Raw genomic sequence first — 24778 nt, 5'->3', positions numbered from 1 at the left:
CTCGGGCTTCCTGTAGTCAGCTGCTGGTCAGTTTCAGCAGCGGCTGAATCTGGATGCCAGTTCCGACTTACATACAGATTCAACTTAAGAACAAACCTACAGTCCCTATCTTATACGTAACCCGGGGACTGCCTGTACTGTCAAGCTGGGGGACTTCTTACTCTGACTCCTGTAACCCTCATTGTATGAGGAGTAAGGGAAATTGGAGGAAGAGTGCTCTATTTCGAAATAAGTGCTGTGCAGATGCTCCCAGTTTTGAAATAAGCTATGCAATCGATGTAGCTCAATTTGCATAGCTTATTTCGAGTTAAGCCCTTCTGCATAGATGCACCCTTAGAGAGCTTCAAGCTCATCTCATCTGAGGAAGTGAGTTTTGCCCACAAAAGCTCATAATTTTATGTGTGTGTGTGTGTGTGTGTGTGTGTGTGTGTGTGTGTGTGTGTTAGTTTCTAAGGTGCCACAGGACTACTTAATGTTTTTAAAAAAACAACAAATGGTTTGGTAACACTATAGACTAACAAAACATGTAGCTGGTATCATGAGCTTTCATGGGCACAGCCCAAATGCACAGTCTGCAGAATTAGTTGCCCTAGATTGTTGTGAAAACCAAAAGTAGAACTGGATTTAAAAAAGAACAAGAAGGTAAGCCCATCAATGGCTATTAGTGAAGGTGGTTAAGGATGGAATCCCATGCTTCAGGTGCCCCATAATCTCTAATGGCCAGAAGCTGGGACTGGACAACAGGGGCTGGCTCATGTGATGATTGCTGTGTTCTTTTCATTCCCTCTGAAGTGTCTGGTATTGGCTACTGCTACAGACAGGATACTGAGCGAAAGGAACCTTTGGCCTGACCCACTGTGAAAGCCATAAGGGATCAGGGGTCTGTAGCTGGTTGTTTGGCTGATTCATCTGCTGCACCTGAGAGGAGAACTGGCTGTGGTACTAGCCTGCTGTGTGACTCTGGGCAACTCACTTCATCTCGCTGTGCCTCTGTTCCCTCTCTCATCTATTTACATCGTAAGAGCTATAGGGCAGGGACTAGATGACATTGCCTAGCACAATGGAACCTTGATACTGGGGACTAGAGACACTACGGAATGCTATAAAAGATGAAAAAACTAAGTGGATGTATTTCTCTCTACAAAAGAAATTTTGTGATTACAATAGGGAAAATCCTGACTCCATTTGAAGTCAAAGGCAAAATTCCCATGTATTTCAATGAGGCTATGATTTAATCCATGATAAAACAGCCTGCAAACAATGATAAATTCTGTCCCCCTCTACCTGAATGGTTTGAAAAGTTAACTTTCATGCTTTGATGCAATGCTTGCTGGAGGCTTGGGAAGGGGGAAACACCTCATGCTATGGGGAAAGTAGGAAAGAAAATGACACTTAAACTTACTTGACAGGTATTTTCAAATTGATGTTAGCAGAATTTGCATGGTATTAGTAATAGAAATGTAGCCGTGTTAGTCTAGTCTAGCTGAAGCAAAATGCAGGACTATGTAGCACTTAAAAGACTAGCAAGATGGTTTATTAGATGATGAGCTTTCGTGGGCCAGACCCACTTCCTCAGATCAAATAGTGGAAGAAAATAGACACAACCATATATACCAAAGGATACAATTAAAAAAAATGAACACATATGAAAAGGACAAATCACATTTCAGAACAGAAGGGGGATGCAGGGCGGGGGGAGGAAGGAAGGTAAGTGTCTGTGAGTTAATGGTATTAGAGGTGGGGAAAGTTAGATGTCTGTAAGCTAATGGTATTAGAGGTGATAATTGGGGAAGCTATCTTGGTAATGGGTAAGGTAGTTGGGGTCTTTGTTCAATCCCCCCCGGAGAGTGTCGAATTTTAACATGAATGACAGTTCAGAGGATTCCCTTTCAAGTGAAGATGTAAAAGGTCTTTGTAGCAGAATGCAGGTGGTTAAGTCGTTGAGACAGTGTCCTTTCTGGTTGAAATGACAAGAAATAGTTTTTTCTTTGTGATCTTGTCTGATATCTGTTTTGTGGGCATTAATCCTTTGGCGAAGTGTCTGAGATGTTTGTCCAATGTACATAGCAGACGGACACTTTCGGCACATGATAGCATAAATTATATTTCTGGATGATATATTCAGGAATATGTGTTCTTGATCTTATAACTCACTTGGTTAGGTCCAATAATGGTATCAGCAGAATGAATATGTGGACAAAGCTGGCAACGGGGTTTGTTGCAAGGGAAGGTACCAGGGTTGGTATTAGTGTGGTATGTCCTGTGGTTGTTGGTAAGAATCATCTTGAGGTTAGGTGGTTGTCTATAGGAGACTATGGGTCTGTCTCCCAGAGCCTCTTGGAGTATGGTATCGTGTTCCAATATAGGCTGTAGTTTATTGATAATGTGTTGGACAGGTTTAAGTTGGGGGTTGTAGGTGATGACAAATGGTGTTCTATTATTGGTTTTCTTGGGTCTGTCTTGAAGTAGATGGTTTCTAGGTATTCGTCTGGCTCTTTCAATTTGCTTTTTTATTTCTCCGGGTGGGTAGTTGAGATTTATAAATGCTTGGTAGAGATCCTGAAGCTTCTGGTCTCTGTCAGTGGGATTAGAGCAGATGTGGTTGTATCGAAGGGCTTGGCTATAGACGATGGATCGTATGGTATGTTCTGGATGGGAGCTGGAAGCATGTAGGTAACTGTAGGAGTCAGTGGGTTTTCTGTAGAGAGTGGTGTCTAATTTTCCATTGTTGATTTGTACTGTGGTGTCCAGGAAGTGGACTTCTCGTGTAGAATGGTCCAGGCTGAGGTTGATGGTGGGGTGTAGGTTGTTGAAATCTCTGTGGAATATCTCCAGTGTTTCTTGGCCATGCATCCAGATCATAAAGATGTCATCGATGTAGCGTAAGTAGAGAAGGGGTGAAAGGGGACGGGAGTTGAGGAAACATTGTTCTAGGTCAGCCATAAAGATGTTAGCATACTGTGGGGCCATGTGTGTACCCATGGCTGTGCCGCTGATCTGGAGGTATAAGTTGTTCTCAAACTGGAAATAATTGTGGGTGAGAACAAAGTTACATAGGTCTGCTATCAGGCTGGCAGTGGTGTCCTCTGGGATAGTGTTTCTAATTGCTTGTAATCCGTCTTCATGTGGGATGTTGGTGTATAGAGCTTCTACATCCATGGTGGCAAGGATGGTGTTATTGGGGAGGTTATCAATGTTTTGTAGTTTCCTTAGGAAGTCAGTAGTGTCTTGGAGATAGCTGGGGGTGTTGGTTGCGAAGGGTTTGAGAAGAGAGTCTACATAGCTGGATAGACCAGTAGTGAGCGTGCCAATACCAGAGATGATGGGATGTCTGGGGTGTCCAGGTTTATGGATCTTGGGAAGCAGATAGAAGAATCCTGATCGGGGGTCAGAAGGTGTTTCTGTGTGGATTTGTTCCCGAGTAGCTGTGGGGAGGCTTTTAAGGAGACAGTGTAGTTTCTTTTGGTATTCTGAGGTGGGATCAGAGGAGAGAAGTTTGTAAAATGTGGTGTTCGAGAGTTGTCTGGTTGCCTCCTGGTTATAGTCGGCCTTATTCATAATGACCACAGCACCACCTTTATGGTATTAGTGAAATTCCTGTCTCAGGAAATAGTATTTTGTAAGAGAGCTGTTAATAGGATACAAAGATCCTAATATGATTAGATGAGGAGTTGATAATGGGATTTTTTTTTCATACCAGGTGTGACAGGGCGGACAGGCCAGGGCGTGGTAGGAAGCAGCCCAGAGCAGGGGGCTGACAGCACGGCTCAGTGTGTATCGGCCATATCCTCTGCCGAGCAGGCAGGTGCAACAGTCTCTGCCTAAAGGGCCCTGGGCTGGGGCCCGGAGGAGAGGGAGGGCCCAGGTCCTCTACCACCCTTTTCCCTGCCCTGGACAATCGACCCCCTGGCCCGGAGAGGCTTTTCTGGTGACTAGGACTCAAGGACCGTATATACCCTGAGGGAGGGGCCTGAACTTTGGGACTAGGCCTCTAGGACTGTACATACCCTGATAGAGGGACCTGAACTTTATGACTAGGGCCGTGTATGCTGTAGTAGCCAAGCAGAGAGCCCGGACGGGTGTCCCCCAAAGCCGAAGGGGGGACCTTCCCCCTGAGAACTTGGTGGAGAATGTGGGTGCCGGCTCACCCCTGAACCTAGGGGAGGTAAGGTGATTTGAGTGCGATTAGAGGGACAAACAGTGATTTAAAGCGGATGGAATGGCCGTGAAATCTCTGGAAGGGATGGCTGAGAGACAGCGAGAGCAGCTCCAACAGCTGGGCCAGATGCTGTAGCACTGGACTGCTCAACAACTGGAGCAACAACGACAGCTGTTCCAGAAGCTGGTGAAGTTTTGGCAAGCTCAGCAGGAGCAGTGGCTGCGATCATGGGAAAGGGTGGACAGTGGATACGCTCAGGTACTGACCGTGGGACACCAGGTTCAGGGAAGCAGGCCGGCAAAGGACGTGACTGAGGTACGGGTGGAAGAGACCCTTGTCAGGGCCCTAATAGACTCCGGGTCCAGCCAGACCTTGGTACAGGAGAACCTGGTGATGGACCCTGAGCCAGCAGGGGGTCCAGTCCTGCTGCAGTGTGGGCATGGGGACGTAAGGTCATACCCGACAGCTTGGGTACTCCTAGCAGATTCCTGTAGGAAAAGGATTTGTCAGGTGGGATTGGCCCCCCTGGCTGATGTACCCGGTGACATTGGGTAGGGATTGGCCAGGTCTCCACAGGTTACTCCAGGACTGTGCCCAGCAGGAACCATCAGAAATAGGAAGGCAGCCCTGAGGAGGGATGCTGGCAGCTCAGGGTGACACCCCAGAACCCGATAAAGAACCACAAACAGAAACTGGGGCCTTGGGCCAACCGGGACCCCAGTGGCTGCTGGTAGAAGAGAAAGAGACAGAGTGGCTGGTTGCCAGAGAGGATTTTCTGTGGGATCAGCGAGAGGACCCAACGTTAAGCCAAGCCTGGGAGTAAGTCCAGGAGACAGAGGCTGAAGAGCCAGGAGGTGCACCTGGGTGGCAAGGACTGAGGTTTGAGGTCTGAAACAACCAGCTCTACCGAGTGGTCTGAGACCCACAGATGGATGAGGAATTTGTGTAGCCCTAGTCCCCTCCAGGTAAAGAAAGGGAGTGTTGCAGATGGGCCACGCCAACCCCTGGGCCGGACACTTGGGTCGCAAGAAAACCCTACAGTGGGTGGCCCAGAGATTTTTTTGGCCAGGGATACACCGGGAGGTACGTGAGTTCTGTGAATCCTGCCCTGAATGTCAGTACACCAACCCAAAGAGAGTACCCAAGGCCCCACTGATGGCCCTGCCCATGGTAGGAGTCCCCTTTGATTGGATCGGGTTGGACGTGGTGGGGCCCTTGAGAAGGCAAGCTTAGGATGCCAATATATCCTGGTTATAGTGGATTATGCTACAAGGTACCCCGAGGCAGTGCCGTTATGGAATACTACGGCCCCTACCATAGCCGCTGAACTCCTTAAGGTGTTCTCCAGAGTGGGGATACCAAAAGAGATACTGACTGATCAGGGCACCAACGTATCATCTAAACTGATGGCAAAGCTATGCAGGCTGTTAAACATCCAAGCCCTGCAAACTACTCTATATCATTCCTAAACAGACAGCTTGGTGGAGCAGTTTAATCAGACATTGAAATGGATGCTCCAAAAGTTCGTAGAAGAGGCTCCCCGGGGCTGGGACAAAATTCTCCTAGCCTTGCTTTTTGCTGTGCAGGAAGTACCGTAAGTATGAACAGGTTTCTTCCCATTCAAGCTCCTCTACGGGCGGCAACCCCGGGGATACTTGACCTCCTGAGGGAGGACTGGGAGGTGCAGGAGTCTCGGGTGATGGGCACGGTCCCCTGTGTGTTGCAGCTAAGAGAGCACCTGCAGAAATTCAGGGAGTTTGCATGAACCAACCTGCTGCGGGCTCAGGAGACCCAAGCCCGTTACTACAAGAGGGGGACAAAGCTACGGACTTTTGAGCCCGGGGACCATGTGCTCCTACTTTTACCCTCGAAAGAATCAAAACTGCTAGCCAAATGGCAAGGCCCATTTGAGGTGGTTTGCAGAGTGGAGCCCGTCGATTATGAGGTGAGATTGATGGGTAGGAAGAGAGGAGTGTAGACTTATCACGTGAACTTGCTAAAAAAATGGAAGTCACAAGAAGGACTCTTGATTACTCCCTGCCCACCCAAGGACAATTTGGGACCTTTGGCCTTCAACCCCACCACCAACTATCTGATTGCCCTGGGAGAAGAACTGAGCCTCGAGCAAAGGGAGGGGCTACACCGCTTGGTCCAAAAGTATGCCCTCGTCTTGTCCACACAGCCAGGTCAGACTAGTGTGGTCAGCCATCATATAAGCACCTTACCGGGCCATAAAGTTCGGGATCATCACTGCCCACTACCCAGGAAGATGTACAGAAAGAGCTCCTGGCTATGCTGGAAATGGGGGTAATCGAAGAATCACGCAGCGAGTGGCAGAGCCCCATCGTGCTCGTCCCAAAGCCAGATGGGTCGATAAAATTTTGTATTGACTTTCGGAAGGTCAATGCTGTGTCGCGGTTTGATGCCTATCCCATGCCACAGGTGGATGAGTTATTAGAAAGGCTAGGTAAAGCATGCTACCTCTCCACGTTGTACTTAACAAAGGGGTACTGGCAAATCCCACTGACCCCGGCCTCCAAGGAGAATTCCGCCTTCCCCACCCTGTTTGGGCTGTGTCAATTCATCACCATGCCTTTTGGGCTACATGGCGCAGTCGCCACCTTCCAATGCTTAGTCGATCAACTATTGCGCTGCCACCAGCTATATGCCACTGCATACATAGATGACATAGTGGTCTACAGCCACACATGGCTGGAATATCTCCAACATCTGGAAGCAGTATTGAAGACCTTAGGGGAAGCGAACCTCACAGCAAACCCCAGAAAGTGCTTCTTGGGATGAAGGGAGGTGACCTACCTGGGATATACGGTCGGGAGAGGGACTTTGAAACCCTTAATTGACAAGGTTCAAGCCCTCCACGAGTGGAAAAGACCAATGATGAAGAGACAGGTCCGTCAATTCCTGGGACTGGCAGGATATTACCGCCGATTCGTCCCCGACTTTTCCGCATTGGCAGCGCCACTATCGGACCTGACCGGAAATTCCATGCCGACAAAGATACAATGGTCACAGGAGTGCGAGGGGGCTTCAGAACATTGAAAAGATGTTTGATGGAGGCGCCAGTGTTGTTTCCTCCAGACTTTGCTAAGAACTTTATCCTCCAGACAGATGCCTCCGAGAGGGGGCTAGGGGGAATGGACGGTGAAGAACACCTGGTGTTCTATATGAGCCGGAAACTCTTCCTACGGGAGCAGAAGTACTCCGCAATTGAAAAAGAGGCACTGGCAGTAAAAAGGGCCATAGACGTTCTCTGGTTCTACCTATTAGGTAGCCACTTCCAACTGGTCACAGACCATGCCCCTTTGAGATGGTTGCACAACAAGAAGGACACCAATCCCAGGATAATGCAGTGGTACTTATTGTTAAAGCCATATGATTTTGAGGTGGCTCACCTCCCGGGTAAAAATCACGTAAATGCAGATTTCTCTTCCCAAGTAGGGGAGGAGGAAGCCAGGCCAAACAGAGCATAGCCACCCGTTTAAGGGGGAGAGTGTGTGACGGGGCGGACAGGTCCTGTACTGAAGGGCAGGGAGTAGCCCAGGCCCAGCTGGCTGAGAAGGCCCCGCCCATCCAGCTCTGCTGGGCATGCTCCACGTGGAGCCAGAATATAAAGGCAGAGAGATCCCTGCAGTGAGGAAGGCTGCTGGGGGAAGGAGCAGGTCAGGCTGCACTCGTGTTTCTGCAGCAGCTGAGACCCGAGTTGCCGCCCGCAGCTGACTCCAGAGCAGAGCCAGCAGCTGCCAATCCCTGGAAGGCAGGAGCGCCAGCAGTCCCAGCGCCAGCCCCGGTAAGGACCAGTCCGGGAGGCCCACAGATTACAGGGATACCAGGGCGTGGCAGGAAGCAGCCCAGGGCAGGGGGCTGACACTGCGGCTCAGTGTGTATCAATCAGATCCCCCGCCAAGCAGGTAGGAGTGATAGTCTCTGCCTAAAGGGCCCTGGGCTGGGACCCGGCAGAGAGGGAGGGCTGGGGTCCCCTACCACCTTTTCCTGCCCTGGACAATCGACCCCCGGGCCAGGAAAGGCTTTTCTGTGACTAGGACTCAAGGGCCGTATATACCCTGATAGAGGGACCTGACCTTTCTGACTAGGGCCATGAATGCTTTAGTAGCCAAGCAGAGAGCCCGGATGGGTGGCCCCAAAGCCAAGGGGGGAGAGGGAACCCGCCCCCTGACACCAGGAAATTACATTTCACATTACCAGAGCTGATCTCTTTAATATGATATGATAATATAATAAAATCTGGGCACGGAGTCAAAAATGGACCTTATGTTGCAAAGTCAATAATTTTTGCAAATCTAGGAAGATTAGACTTTAAAATAGTGTTTGGAGAAAAAAAGTATTATTTAAGGCAGTATCCTTGGGTCTTTCACTGTTATTTGATGTCTGTCTATCTAGGCCCCCGGATTCTGGAATTTGTGCCATGCAGACAGATACCTGATCTCTTAGGAGATGTCTACACAGCAGGGCTAAAGCTGAAATAAGCTATGCAACTATACGTCAATTGTGTAGCTTAAATTGAAATAGCTTATTTTGGATTTTGGTGCTATCTACACAGCAGAAAATCTCAGAAAAAACACTCTTCCTCTGACTTCTCTTACTCCTCGTAAAAATGAGGGTTACAGGAGTTGGAGTAAGAAGTCCTCCAGTTTGACATTATTTTGACATTATGTTGAAATAACTGTTTATTGTGTAGATGCGGATTTTGTTATTTCGGAATAACATCATTTATTCCGAAATAACGCTGCTGTGTAGATATAGCCCTACAGAACCCCACTGAAATCTGTGGTGATCTGTATAGCTGCAGAGTTTTTGTGTGGAACAAGTTGCATAACAGGTTTTTTTTGGGGGGGGGGAGTTGTTTTATGGAAGGGGGGGTTGGTAAACTTCTTGTTGTTTCCTTGGGTTAGGGATGATGAGTAAAATCCTGGTTACATTGAAGTCTCATAGAGTTGAATAGGGGAAGGATTTCTTCTCTTTTTCTTCTATGGCAGAAGCTTCAGGGGGTAGCCGACTTAGTCTGTTACAGAAAAAACAACAACAAGTGGTTTGGTAGCACTTTATAGACTAATAAAATATGTAGATGGAATCATGAGTTTTCATGGGCACAACCCACTTCTTCAACTCTGGTCATCTGGAGAAGTGGGCTGAGCCCACGAAAGCTCATGATACCATCTACATGTTTTGTTAGTCTATAAAGTGCTACCAGACCATTTGTTGTTGTTTTTCTATGGCAGAGTACGCCAATGCTTAACATTGTAGTAAATAAGATAATTTCAAGAGCTACTCAGGAATTTTTAAACTAGAGGTGTTTTCACTGGAAAATGACAGCTCATTGAAATGTGTTGCCTTAATGAATTGTTTATCTTAAATGAAACACTCTGAAATTATAAAAATGATACGTTCTGATCTACTTGAACCATTATTTCCCCTAGGTTATTTTATTTTTGAAAATTTGTAATTTTTACTCCCCATCCCAATACAAAGTGGATTTTTTTTTCAAACTCTTGACAAATCTTATGGAATAAGACAACTACTTCGCGTTCAGCTCTAATTTCTTCAAACCTGCAATATGTCTGCATTCCTTTTCCTATTACTATTTTTTCAGCAATACCAAATCAAGAAACTGCTCAGGAAAAAAACAACCTGGTATTTGTATTGGTGTGACTTCCTTGTGAATTTGTAAAAAATGAATTTAAAGTCCTGTTCATGAAGCTAAAAGCGTGATCCTGTATTGACACATAGATGGTTCACCAAAGTCTAGAATGATCAGTTCTATAGCTATAGAGAATTACTGATAACAGCTTCAAAAAATGAATAAGGGAGGATTTTTTCCTTAAAAGTATGTACCTCTCAGAAGTAAAATTGCTGCAACAGCTTGCTCCAGTGGAAGTTGAGAGTACTGAGCATATTGCAGGAAGGACTACCTTTCAAAGTAGGTCTAATAGGAGAAAACATTTCCATTTCAATAAATCAGCATTTTCCTTGTGGAAAAACATTGTTAGGACATTTCTGAGCAGCTCTACTATTAACTCAGCAGCAGACTATTTTTGACTGTAAATATTACATATTCTAAGGCCAGAAAGAACCATTATACTATCTAGAATAGTGATAGAAATGTAGCCGTGTTAGTTTGGTGTAGCTGAAACAAAAAACAGGACTATGTAGCACTTTAAAGACTAACAAGATGGTTTATTAGGTGATGAGCTTTCCCTAAGAAAGCTCCCACTTCCTCAGATCAAATAGTGGAACAAAATTGGCACAACCATATATACCAAAGGATACAATACATAAAATGAACACATATGAAAAGGACAAACCAAATTTCAGAACAGAAGAGGGATGAGAAGGGGGAAGGTAAATGTCTGTGAGCTAATGATATTAGAGGTGATAATTGGGGAAGCTATCTTTGTAATGTGTAAGATACTTAATGTCTTTGTTTAGACCTAGGCATAAAGTGTCAAATTTAAGCATGAATTCCAGTTCAGAGGATTCTCTTTCAAGTCTGGTGTTAAAATGTCTTTGAAGCAGGATGCAGGTAATCAAGTCGTTGAGACAATGCCGTTTCTGGTTGAAATGGCAAGAAACAGTTTTTTTCTTTGTGATCCTGTCTAATATCTGTTTTGTGGGCATTGATTGTTTGGCGAAGTGTCTGAGACGTTTTTCCAATGTACATAGCAGACGGACACTTTTGGCACATGATAGCATAAATTATATTTCTGGATGAGCAGGAATATGTGTTCTTGATCTTATAACTCAATTGGTTAGGTCCAATAATGGTATCAGCAGAGTGAATATGTGGACAAAGCTGGCAATGGGGTTTGTTGCAAGGGAAGGTTCCAGGGTTGGCATTAGTGTGGTATGTCCTGTGGCATTGTCTCAACGACTTGATTACTCGCATCCTGCTTCAAAGACCTTTTAACACCAGACTTGAAAGAGAATCCTCTGAACTGTCATTCATGTTAAAATTCGACACTTGCCAACAAGGACTTAACAAACATTTGAACTATCTCACCCATTACCAAGACAGTTTCCCCAATTATCACCTCTAATACCATTAACTCACAAACATCCCACTCTCCCTACCTCTAATATCATCAATTCACAGACACTTACCTTCCTTCCTTCCCCCCCCCCCCCCCGCATCCCCCTCCTGTTCTGCAATGTGATTTGTCCTTTTCATATTTGTTCATTTTTTTAATTGTATCCTTTGGTATATATGGTTGTGACTATTTTCTTCCACTATTTGATCTGAGGAAGTGGGTCTGGCCCACGAAAGCTCATCATCTAATAAACCATCTTGTTAGTCTTTAAAGTGCTACATTGTCCTGCATTTTGCATTAGCTCACAGACATTTACCTTCCCCCTTCTCATTCCCCTTCCATTCTGAAATTTGATTTGTCCTTTTCATATGTGTTCATTTTTTGTATTGTATCCTTTGGTATATATGGTTGTGCCAATTTTGTTCCACTATTTGATCTGAGGAAGTGGGTCTGGCCAACGAAAGGTCATCACATAATAAACCATCTTGTTAGTCTTCAAAGTGCTACATAGTCTTGTTCATTATACTATCTAGTCTCAACTATTGTACATTGTACATTGCAGTCCATGCGAAGCGGACAGGGGACTGCAGACAGGGGAGTTGAAGAGGGAGAGCAAAGCGACCCCACCGCCGAAGAGGCTACCCGGTGAGAGTACAAGCTGTGGTGTGAGTGTGTGTGTGTGCCTGACTGTTTGAATTTTACAGTTTGAAGTGGTGTGAATTGAGTCTGATTCCAGGTGAGTGCTAGCAGTTTCAGTTTCAGCTTCTGTGGCAGTTGGGACTGAGAGCCTGCCATTGTTCCCTTGATTGCCTCTGATTAGCCTCAGGCTCAGCCTTCCCCTGTGTGACTCAGAAGGGGGCAGGCCTGACCTAGGCAAGCAGGCTTTAAAAAGCCAGAGCAGTGCGACCAGGGGAGCGAAGCGGACAGGGGACTGCAGACAGGGGAGTTGAAGAGGGAGAGCAAAGCGACCCCACCGCCGAAGAGGCTACCCGGTGAGAGTACAAGCTGTGGTGTGAGTGTGTGTGTGTGCCTGACTGTTTGAATTTTACAGTTTGAAGTGGTGTGAATTGAGTCTGATTCCAGGTGAGTGCTAGCAGTTTCAGTTTCAGCTTCTGTGGCAGTTGGGACTGAGAGCCTGCCATTGTTCCCTTGATTGCCTCTGATTAGCCTCAGGCTCAGCCTTCCCCTGTGTGACTCAGAAGGGGGCAGGCCTGACCTAGGCAAGCAGGCTTTAAAAAGCCAGAGCAGTGCGACCAGGGGAGCGAAGCGGACAGGGGACTGCAGACAGGGGAGTTGAAGAGGGAGAGCAAAGCGACCCCACCGCCGAAGAGGCTACCCGGTGAGAGTACAAGCTGTGGTGTGAGTGTGTGTGTGTGCCTGACTGTTTGAATTTTACAGTTTGAAGTGGTGTGAATTGAGTCTGATTCCAGGTGAGTGCTAGCAGTTTCAGTTTCAGCTTCTGTGGCAGTTGGGACTGAGAGCCTGCCATTGTTCCCTTGATTGCCTCTGATTAGCCTCAGGCTCAGCCTTCCCCTGTGTGACTCAGAAGGGGGCAGGCCTGACCTAGGCAAGCAGGCTTTAAAAAGCCAGAGCAGTGCGACCAGGGGAGCGAAGCGGACAGGGGACTGCAGACAGGGGAGTTGAAGAGGGAGAGCAAAGCGACCCCACCGCCGAAGAGGCTACCCGGTGAGAGTACAAGCTGTGGTGTGAGTGTGTGTGTGTGCCTGACTGTTTGAATTTTACAGTTTGAAGTGGTGTGAATTGAGTCTGATTCCAGGTGAGTGCTAGCAGTTTCAGTTTCAGCTTCTGTGGCAGTTGGGACTGAGAGCCTGCCATTGTTCCCTTGATTGCCTCTGATTAGCCTCAGGCTCAGCCTTCCCCTGTGTGACTCAGAAGGGGGCAGGCCTGACCTAGGCAAGCAGGCTTTAAAAAGCCAGAGCAGTGCGACCAGGGGACTGCAGACAGGGGAGTTGAAGAGGGAGTTGGGCAGAGGGAGTGACTGATGGTGATGAAGACCCGAAGCGCTTGTGCCAGTACTTCTCCTGTCTCCTCCACCTGTGCCTGTATCCAGACAGAGAACCTGAGCATGGATGCCTCTACCCAGGTCCTGGTGTGGTCTTGCTGTATTTGTGGCTTGCAATTCCCACTGAGTGATCTCCAGGCTGGGGGAGACAACCATTGTGAAAGGTGCCTGCTAGTGGAATCTCTCAGGCAGCAGGTGGGAGAGCTACAGGAGGAGGTGGCCAGGCTGAGGAGCATTCGAAGCCATGAGGAATTCCTGGACAGTATTCCTGTGGAGTCCACGGAGGTCACTGTCGTAGGATGTGGGACTGTTGACCAGCCACTTATGGAGGAGGCAGTGGTGCAGGGTGAGCACTGGCAGCTGGTTACTTCCGGCAGCGGGCAGTGTTCCACCCCTGCTCCTAACCCTCCCACTGTGTTACATAACCGTTACACTTTACTTTCAGCAGGAGAAAAGGAGTCATCCCCCACAGTGGAGGAGATCAGGCCTTGCACCACCAAGGTTGAGCAGTCTCCTGCCACCACTGCGAGGAGGAAACGTAGGGTAGTGGTGGTTGGAGACTCTCTTCTGAGGGGAACGGAGGCACCCATCTGTCGCCCTGACAGCTCATCTCGAGAGGTATGCTGTCTGCCAGGGGCCCGTATCCGAGATGTTACGGAGGCATTGTCGAGGATTATCCGGCCCTCTGACTACTACCCCATGCTACTCATCCACGTGGGCACAAATGATACTGCCAGGTGTGACACTGAGCGGATCAAGTGTGACTACAGGGCTTTGGGAGTACGGGTGAAGGAGTTTGGAGCGCAGGTGGTATTCTCTTCTATCCTTCCTGTCAAAGGTAGGGGCCCGGGCAGAGAGAGGTGCATTCTGGAGGTGAATGCCTGGCTGCGACGATGGTGTCACCAGGAGGGATTCGGCTTCCTTGATCACGGGGTGCTCTTCCAGGAAGGACTGGTTGGCGGAGATGGAGTTCACCTTTCCAGGAGCGGGAAGGCCTTGTTTGGACACAGACTGGCTAACCTTGTGAGGAGGGCTTTAAACTAGGTTTGTCGGGGGCAGGTGAGCAAAGCCCACAGGTAAGTGCTGAATGTGCGGGACTGGGAGATGGGTTGGAAATAGGGGGGACTACGGCCTATAATGGCAAGGAGAAAGGAGGGTCAGGGCACAACAGGGAGGCAAGATCAAATCAGTATCTTAGATGCCTATATACAAATGCGAGAAGTATGGGTAATAAGCAGGAAGAACTGGAATTGCTAACCAATAAATACAACTATGATATCATTGGTATTACAGAAACCTGGTGGGATGGGACGCATGATTGGAATGTTGGTATGGAAGGGTACGGCTTGCTCAGGAAGGACAGACAGGGAAAAAAGGGAGGAGGGGTTGCCTTGTATATTAAAAATGTACACACTTGGACTGAAGTGGAGATGAATGTAGGAGATAGCTGTGTAGAGAGTCTCTGGGTTAAGCTAAAAGGGGTAAAAAACGAGGGTGATATCATGCTAGGAGTCTACTACAGGCCACCTAGCCAGGTGGAAGAGGTGGATGAGGCCTTTTTTAAACAATTAACAAAACTATCCAAAGCCCAAGATTTGGTGGTGATGGGGGACTTCAACTATCCAGACATATGTTGGGAAACTAACACAGCGAGGCACAGGCTATCCAATAAGTTTCTGGACTGCATTGGAGACAACTTTCTGTTTCAGAAGGTTGAAAAAGCTACCAGAGGAGAAGCTGTTCTGGATTTGGTTTTAACAAATAGGGAGGAACTAGTTGAGAACTTGAAAGTGGAAGACAGTATAGGGGACAGTGATCACGAAATAATAGAGTTCATGATCTTAAGGAAAGGTAGAAGGGAGACCAGCACAATTGAGGTAATGGATTTCAGGAAGGCAGATTTTGATAAGCTCAGAGAACTTGTAGGTAAGGTCCCATGGGAAGCAAGACTGAAGGGAAAAACAACTGAGGAGAGTTGGAAGTATTTCAAAGGGACGTTGTTAAGGGCCCAAAAGCAAACAATTCCGCTGTGTAGGAAAGATAGAAAATATGGCAAAAGACCAGCTTGGCTTAACAAGGAGATCTTGCATGATCTCAAAATAAAAAAGGAGTCTCATAAAAAATGGAAATTAGGACAAATAACAAAGGATGAATATAGGCAAGCAACACGGGAATGCAGGGGCAAGATTAGAAAGGCAAAGGCACAAAATGAGATCAAATTAGCTACAGGCATAAAGGGAAACAAGAAGACCTTTTATAAATACATTAAAAGCAAGAGGAAGACCAAGGACAGGGTAGGCCCACTGCTTAGTGAGGAGGGAGAAGCAGTAACAGGAAACTTGGAAATGGCGGAGATGCTCAATGACTTCTTTGTTTCGGTCTTCACCGAGAAGTCTGGAGGTGTGCCTAACATAGTGAATACAAGCAGAGAGAGGGTAAGTTTAGAAGATAGGATACACAAAGAACAAGTTAAAAATCACTTAGGAAAGTTAGATGTCAGCAAGTCACCAGGTCCTGATGAAATGCATCCCAGGATACTCAAGGAGCTGATAGAGGAGGTATCTGAGCCTTTAGCTATGATCTTTGAAAAATCATGGCAGACAGGGGAGATTCCAGAAGACTGGAAAAGGGCAAATATTGTGCCCATCTATAAAAAGGGGAATAAGAACAACCCAGGAAACTATAGACCGGTCAGTTTAACGTCTGTCCCAGGGAAGATAATGGAGCAGGTAATTAAGGAAATCATATGCAAACACTTGGAAGGTAATAAAGTGATAGGGAATAGCCAGCATGGGTTTGTGAAGAACAAGTCATGCCAAACTAATCTGATAGCTTTCTTTGATAAGATAACGAGCCTTGTGGATAAGGGAGAAGCGGTGGATGTCATATACCTAGACTTTAGTAAGGCATTTGATACGGTCTCGCATGATATTCTTATTGATAAACTAGGCAAATATAACTTAGATAGGGCCACGATAAGGTGGGTGCATAATTGGCTGGATAACCGTAGTCAGAGAGTGGTTGTTAACGGTTCTAAATCCTGCTGGAAAGGGATAACAAGTGGAGTTCCTCAAGGGTCTGTTTTGGGACCCATACTGTTCAATATCTTCATCAATGATGTAGATATTGGGATAGAGAGTACGCTTATTAAGTTTGCAGATGATACCAAACTGGGTGGGGTTGCGACTTCTTTGGAGGATAGGGACATAATTCAGAATGACCTTAGCAAGTTAGAGAAATGGTCGGAGGTAAACAGGATGAGGTTTAATAGAGAGAAATGCAAAGTGCTCCACTTAGGAAGGAACAATCAGTTCCATACATACAAGATGGGAAGCGACTGTCTAGGAAGGAGCATGGCAGAAAGGGATCTAGGGGTCATAGTGGACCACAAGTTGAATATGAGTCAACAGTGTGATGCTGTTGCAAAAAAAGCAAATATGATTCTAGGTTGTATTAACAGGTGTGTTGTAAGCAAAACTCGTGAAGTCATTCTGCCGCTCTACTCTGCACTAGTTAGGCCTCAGCTGGAGTACTGTGTCCAGTTCTGGGCGCCACATTTCAAGAAAGATGTGGAGAAATTGGAAAGGGTACAGAGAAGAGCGACAAGAATGATTAAAGGTTTAGAGAACATGACCTATGAAGCCAGGCTTCATGAACTGGGCTTGTTTAGTTTGGAAAAAAGAAGATTAAGGGGGGACATGATAGCGGCTTTCAAATATCTAAAAGGGTGTCACAAGGAGGAAGGAGAAAATTTGTTCCTCTTGGTTTCTGAGGACAGGACAAGGAGTAATGGGCTTAAAGTGCAGCAGGGGAGGTTTAGATTGGACATTAGGAAAAAATTCCTAACTGTCAGGGTGGTCAAATATTGGAATAAATTGCCAAGGGAGGTGGTGGAATCTCCCTCTCTGGAGATATTTAAGAACAGGTTAGATAGACATCTGTCAGGGATGGTGTAGACGGAGCTTGATCCTGCCTTGAGGGCAGGGGGCTGGACTCAATGACCTCTCGAGGTCCCTTCCAGTCCTATGATTCTATGATTCTATGATTCTATGGAATCACTCTCACCCTCTCCTGTAATAGGCCAATAACTTCTGGCTGATTTACTGAACTCATCAAATCATGATTTAAAGACTCCAGGTTACAGAGAATCTACCATTTACACTAGTTGAAGCCTGCAATGTGATTAATAATGTGATTAATATAATTTGTCTGAACATGAGTAGTGCAATATTTGATGTCTGGCATAGGTTGAGGAGAGAGAGAGAGAGTGATAGTGGGTTAATTTTTCCTGATTGATACCAAGTACAAAGAAAAGTGTGTGTGCTGGCAAATGGTATTAACAGTGTATCTAGCAGACCTATTATTAATAATCATAGTTTACATAGTTATAATTCTAAAAAAGGGTCTTTATGATGTAGTAAACAAGAATAAAGTTCACCTGGTTTATGGTTTTATTAAAATCTTGGGCTATAATTGTAACCTTGCAATCATCATATGCAAATGCTTCTATTTGTAATAATGCATTAACTTCTAAAGTATTTTTTCTTGCAAGAAGAGATATTATTTTACTATTCTTTGTCACCTTTTCTCCACAGGTTTTTTTTACTACCAGTGCTTATTCTTGGGAAATATGTTAATAGTTTAGAAATGAAATTGAGGTTTTGAAGTATTTTCTGATGTGCTTTTAACACATTTATGCGGTGCCTAAGAAATAGTATTGGTTCTAAAACAAATACTTTTGGCTTTTTGAAAGCCAAAAAATGTAGCTTTCATTTCAATATGTACATCTGGATTATAAGATAGAAAACTGCTACTGATTTCTGGGGCATAATTGACCACTTCATTTGATAAGCATGTAATTGATTGATGAATGTGACCTGGTTGTATTTGAAATGTCAAAGAAAAAAATTGAGTTGTCATATTATATTGTGTTCTTGTTTGGGAAACAGACAAATATCATAACTAATGATAGCCTTCCAATGGTTATCTCAAGAATTTAGGGATTATTAATCATTGTATTATTCACAGCCATCATATGTGGTAGGCAATCCACATTTGATTCATCTTTGGTTATAAGACGTAGACAAGGAAATACCATTATATGTTTTAGAGCCTTTTTTTTAAAGGGGCATTTCTTTCAGTTACACAGATCCATCCCGTGTGACTGTCTTTCTTTTTCACTATGAAAATTTGGTTACTCTGCTCAAGAGATGACACGTCGTACTCCCCTTCTCAATCTTCAGAGTCCCTTCAATCTCTGGGGATGCAAATGACTGGACTTAGTCCCTTAAAAGTTTCACAGCTTGCTCACTCGCTCCTCATTATTTGGTCTGAAAGAGGAGGGAGGAACCAGCTGTAATAGTCATCCTGTGTGATTCCCTTCCTCTTCAGTTTAGGTAGCTGGCCCTGGAGAAGCTGCCATGATTCAGTGTGTGAGAACAGTGATGGGGAAGGCTTAATGGCTCTGTAGTACGAAGCAACTATCTTGACAAACAAACATGGGAATGAGAGTGTTTTAGTATTTTATAAATCAGTTGAAATATGTTTTATTTATGATTAGTTTTAGAATATATATTAATTTTTATTATAGATCTTTGAAAAATACCAATGCATTCCAGGAAAGGGGGAAGAAAATACCTCCTAAGAATACAGGCAATCACCTGACTGGCTGAAGAAAAGACAATTATTCATAATCTAGTTGAACTGACTCTCAGTCTAAGGGACAAACTTGGCATAGAATTTCAATGTTTAATGCATGGTCTTATTACAAAAAATTATAGAGAAATGATTTAGGATCCCTTTATTTGGAGAATAGTTTATTTAAAAATTTGGCGCTGTCTACACAGCACTTATTTCAAAATCAATCACTATTCCCTTACTCCTCATGGAATGAGGTTTACCAGGACGTCGGAATAGCGAGACTATTATATTTTGAAATAACAGGCATGCTCAAAAGATACAGAATAGCTATTTCTTCCTGTATCCCAAATTAGCGCTTCAATGTAGATGTAGCCAAAAAGACTATGATGATATCATGATTAGAAAAGGGTTTCTAATTACAGTGAAAATTTTTAATTCAGTCCAAAGAAAAGTGTGGCAATTGTCATTAGGGAACAGTGTTCTGAGCTGAAAAATGGCCCGATTTATATCCTAAATTTAATCTCAAATTTGGCATCACTAGGCATAAGCAGACTGAGCTGCTCAAGTTCCTGCTTTACTATAGGTTGGACCTGCTTGGTCCAGCACACTAAGGATCTGACCAGTCCTGGATGAAGGATTTTGCCAGACCGAAGGGGAGGGGAGGTCATATATGGCCCCCTTGCTACCAGTCGCCACAGTCCTGGACCAGCCACCGGCCTCCTGGCTGGCTCCCCTGTGCCATTGGCCTCAGTGCCCTACCAGTCCCCCCACCTCCTCCCTTCAGCAGCACAGCACCAGCACAGCTCCCTGTATGCTGGGCTCTTGGCTGGGCCAGACAGCCCTGCAGCAGCATGCCAGGCTTCTGGCCCCATGAGGCAGCCCACCTGGGTTGTGCCTGCCAGGCTTGCTAGCACAGACGCTGCATGCCGGGCAGCCCAGCTGCAGGGAGCCAGGCAGTCCAACTGCAGGGAGCCCAGCTGCCAGCCCTCCACAGGGACTCTCTGGTCCCTGCTGAACTACAGATGTTGCAGGACCCAGGAGTCCAGTTTACAGAGGTTCAACCTGTATTGTAACCCCCACACATACTGGGTGTCATTCATTGTCACATACAGTGGCACTCAGACCATTTACACAGAGAAGGAATGAGTGTGCTCTACAAACCTGGCTTTTAGCTGTAGAGGCTGGAGCCACTAAGCTCCAAAGATCCCAGGTTCGGTTCTGCCTGTTGATGTTACACTATTACCTCTCCCGCCACCCAAACACTGTTCATCTGATTTAATGTGGACTCTGTAGCAAGATTAGTATGTGGTGTGTTCACGTATTTTTTTTGATATGTGGAAAAAATACCATTAATATTTGTAAAGGATTGGTAAGGGCTAAAGGGGGCCCCAAATATTCCTCCATAGGGTTCTCAGTGGGTTAGTACTGAGTCTGCCTCCAGGAAAGGAGTAAAAAACCCTCTAATACACCTGCATGGTCTCTCCCAGAATTTGGGTCTGGATAAGACTACCTGCTGCTCCCACCCTAGATCAAATGGGCAGAGACTAGCCAGAGGCTTGACTCCATCTCCCATTGACTGGCCAGAGCAACTGAAATGGCAGGGAGGTGACAGTTGCAGGTGGAAATGAGCATCATGCAATTTGCTGCAGCATATCCTGAAAGTCTGCATCCAATTAGTTTGAAATGGCAGCTGGTGATAAGCACACACTAACCCAGCCCCTGACTTAAGTAGTTAGAACCCCACTATTGTAAAGCTTCTTGATTTTTTGAGAACATGGAAAACAAAATTATACCTTTCTAAAGAAGAGGCAACCAGTTGTACGACACAGTTGTTCACAATGATTAATGTTTTCAGCAAATGTTTAATTACAATAGACCAGTGCCTAAATTGTCATAATGAATGTGAACCTGTGTTAGAGTTCACAGCAGCCAAGACTTTTTATACTGGTGGATCACACTCTTTGAAATACTCTGCACTTAAATAGCAGGAAAAGCTGCTATTAGAAATCTCTGTAATAGCTTTTATGAAAGCTATGGCTAATTTAGAGCCCAATTAAACTCAGAAATCCAATTATTTCTGAATAACATAATTGCAAGAAAGTACCTAACATTGTAAGTATGCACCAGCTATTATGGAAGATGCTTTAATAAAAGAAAATCAGTTCTGTACCAGTGAAAAGATGTATGTAGTTATAAAAATGGCCTGCAGACTTTGGAATTCTTCTCAATCACTAAATGCGACAAAAGTGAGAAATCCCTCATTTTGGTCCCATGTGCATTTTAGTTCATGTATTTTCTAACTCCAAATGGAGAACAAAAATATATTAAAGTGGAGCCATTTAAATGAATATCTGAATAAATATTTCCTTCCCAAACCTCTAATGGAACATCTATACGCAAAAAAGCCTACTTGTCAATGAGTCACAGAACCTGAGCCAACTCTGACTTTTGAGGCTCACAATCTGAGTTAAAGGATAGTGTTATTGCCATTCCTGCTGGGGCTGAGCCTGGGTTCTAAAGACCCTCTCTTTTTGCTGCATTTCAGTGACTGGGTGCCAGCCTGGGAGGAGCAGAGTGTCTATACTGCTACTTTTAGCCCAGTAATATGAACTCCAATCAGTTGACATGAGTTCTGAGAGTCACTTCCACAGGGTTTTTTCAAACATAGCTGTAGCTAGAATAAGTACACTACAGCCCTTTGTAGTGAAAGAACAACACTGCTAAGCTCCCTGTACAAATAAATAAAACTGATCTGATCTGCTTAGACATTGACAAACAATAAGGGCGATGCTAGAAAGAGGAGACATTGGTGAGCACATGTTGAGAAAAGACCTGCCTTATAACGGAGCTCTGGATGCATACAAATCCAGAATTACTAGAAAACTGGAAAGACAGTAGGGAAACAGGAGCTGGATTATGACTCTCCCAGTCACGGCCCATACATGCTGATCTTTTACCCAGGTCTTGTGGCAAAGCCACAATGGGGTTTAATATGATAACTCATATATTAAGTTAAAGATATTGCTTCAAAGTACTGGGCTAACTCCTGTAGTCCCTTAGGCTGTGTCCAGACTCAGGGTTTTTTTTGGGAAAAGTAGCCTTTTTCCGAAAAAACTTCACCTGCATCTAGACTGCAACCGCGTTCTTTCGAAATTAAATCGAAAGAACGCGGCTTTTCTTTCGACGGCGGTAAACCTCATTTCACGAGGAAGAACGCCTTCTTTCGAAAGTGCTTCTTTCGAAAGAAGGCATTCTTGAATGTAAATAGGGCTTCTTCGAAAGAGAGCATCCAGACTCACTGGGTGCTTTCTTTCGAAAAAGCGGCTTGCTCTTTCGAAAGTTCCGCGTGCAGTCTAGACGCTCTCTTTCGAAAGAGGCTCTTTCGAAAGTATCTTTCGAAAGAGCCTCTTTCGAAAGACGCTTGCAGTCTAGACATAGCCTTACTGAGAGCCAGACCATATTGTTCTTGGTTATGCACTGAATTTAGGGGAACCCACAAAAGAGATGCAAAAAGAGAGGGAAGGTAGAGGGTTTCAGCATTTTAGGCACCATTACACCCTACTGTAATTTTACACATTTGGGGCCCCAGTAGAAATATGGCTGAGTGAGGAATGGTTGACGATAGGAGAAATCCTCTCGTGGCACCATTTATTACTAAGCCTGTAGGCCAGGCATGTCCAAAGTCCGGCCCGCGGGCCAATTGCGGCCCGTGTTCCGGTTTAATACGGCCCCACAGGTAATTTGGCAATATCTATCTTTTATGGCCCCCAACGAATCCATATGTATTGAGATGAATACATTGTAAAATCTCAGTTAATGTCAGTTGGTCTAAATCAGTTATAAATATATTTGGACACAACATGTATACTTGGTGTTATGTTCCTGTTCATATTTTTTGAACTTAAAAGTTGACAGACAACCTTTATTACCAATAATATGTAATGTACTTTACAATGTTCCTGACATATATTTCAGCTTCCTGGATTTTTTTTTCATCTGGCCTTCAGATATGAAAGGCAGAGTGATTTAACACCTGTTTAGATTTGTCATCCATGTGACGAAATGAAAAGTATGCCGTTTGCAATAAACTTTGCATAAAATAGTTAATTTGCATTTAATTTTAATGGTTCAAAGAATGTCAGGCAAAATGGTCGGCCCTCACGCATGTTCACTTCATCAAATCTGGCCCTCTTTGAAAAAAGTTTGGACACCCCTGCTGTAGGCAGACAGTGTCTTCAGTGCCTTATACAGAATTATCATGCAGGCTACCCAAGTGTCTCATCTCCCTGTAGGAAGTTAGGGCCTGAGCCCCGGCAGGGAATGAATGGGAGCCAAAGGATCTGGACTGCTATGAGTTTGGTGTGGGCCTGAGAAACAGCACAAAGCCACTGAGCCTGCATGTAAATTTACTGGACATCTGAGGCTGGTCAATATATTCAAGACTTTCCAAAGGATCTTGAGACAGCCACCCGTGAGAAGGATACTGATCCCTACCAATCCATTGGGGAGCCAAAAATTCACATCTTCTCTATTTCGGGAGTGATTTGGAAGAAAGCCCACAAGCTTAAATTGAGGGTGGTTCCTGTGAAGTTTTTACCTGAGGAAATCACAATTTGACTTTCAGTCCTTATTCAGGCAAAAATGCAGTCAGAGTTAACTGAAATTTGCCTGAGTGAGGTCTGAATAGGACATGAGGGGCCTGCTGCTGCTAAATTTCATTGTTGCTGACATACATTATTTTATAACAGAATATAATCTGTAAAATACATCATCCATGTACCCAAACAAAAATAGATTTCATGAAACCATTGAGCCCTGCTACACAAAGAACAAATTGGTTCAAACGAATAACATGGTGCTGCAGCAAGGTTATCTGTTGAACATGTCTCTCCTTTGTGCACAACCTCTCCCACTTTGATGAAAGCCAAGGTCATTGGAGCTAAAATGCTCTGTCTGTTTTTTAAAAAGATATCTGAATTATGAGCACTTAAAAACTATCTGTACAGAGCTGACAGGAAGAATTTATTATTTCAATTCTGGAAACAAGATAAAAGAAATGAAATAAAGTCTAACTTCAAAGTGTAAATTAGGGAAAGATAGTGTTCCTCTTCCAGGAGTGTGTACAGTGCTATCTATTTACAATGCTTAGACATACCATCTTTTGTTTTACATGTGTTGTGAAATAATTGCCCTAAAGGGAATCAGATATATTAAATGTAAGGTATTAGTTTTACATATTGATTTTTAGAAGGTCAGTGGCCCTTTAGGACTTGGAAGAAAAATCTATTATGCAATGTTTATGAACAGTGCCAATGATCCTCATTTGTAACTATTTCAGCACTAGAAATATTTTTTCCCCCTTGCTAATAATGCTTTTAACATGATGGGATCTTTTAAAACGTGGTTTTCAAATATCAAAGATATATGGAAGGAGTCTCCAAGTATGGTCAGAGCAATTATCAGGAAAAGGTTACACAAATAAACTGCATCAGTATTTTGTCCTTGATAAAACAAAGTAAAGAAATTATATTGCAGAAATTGAATGATGATAATATTGGAAAGCATAATGCTTACTATTGTTGGCAGAATCCTGCATGAATCCACTGCCAGTGAATTGAAGGTCTCTATAACCAAGTGCTTTCTTGTGGGGTTTTTTTTTTTTTGGATTAGCATTGTGTCAAATTTACATAGTTAAGATATAATTAACAGCCTGATTACAAAAAAAAAATCAACTATTGTTTTAAAAATATAAATTAACATAAAATGACAAGCACTAAAAGTTAATATCAACTCAGTTCTCATTTATTTTTGCATTCAAATGAATCTTACTACATTATTTAATTCATCTAAATATCACTATAATTTTCAGCTAATATAGGATAAGTAACATAA

At 44.5% G+C, this 24778-nt stretch overlaps 1 protein-coding gene across 1 annotated transcript in view; it reads left to right on the top strand.

The window, feature by feature from the left end:
• Positions 1-13742: 13742 nt before the first annotated feature.
• Positions 13743-24778, top strand: part of LOC149525569 (uncharacterized) — a 130789-nt gene continuing 119753 nt past the window's right edge. The window contains exons 1-2 of the mRNA XM_089775870.1: positions 13743-13983; positions 14085-15975. Of these exons, the coding sequence (XP_089631996.1) occupies positions 14470-15975 (1506 nt within the window). The 5' untranslated portion in view covers positions 13743-13983; positions 14085-14469. The remainder of the gene's footprint in view (positions 13984-14084; positions 15976-24778) is intronic.

The sequence above is a fragment of the Pelodiscus sinensis genome, chromosome 1, assembly GCF_052426305.1.
Source record: "Pelodiscus sinensis isolate ZL-2025 chromosome 1, ASM5242630v1, whole genome shotgun sequence".
NCBI lineage: Eukaryota > Metazoa > Chordata > Testudines > Trionychidae > Pelodiscus > Pelodiscus sinensis.
Note: the sequence above shows the minus strand (reverse complement) of the source record. Positions and strands in the feature narration are given on the sequence as shown.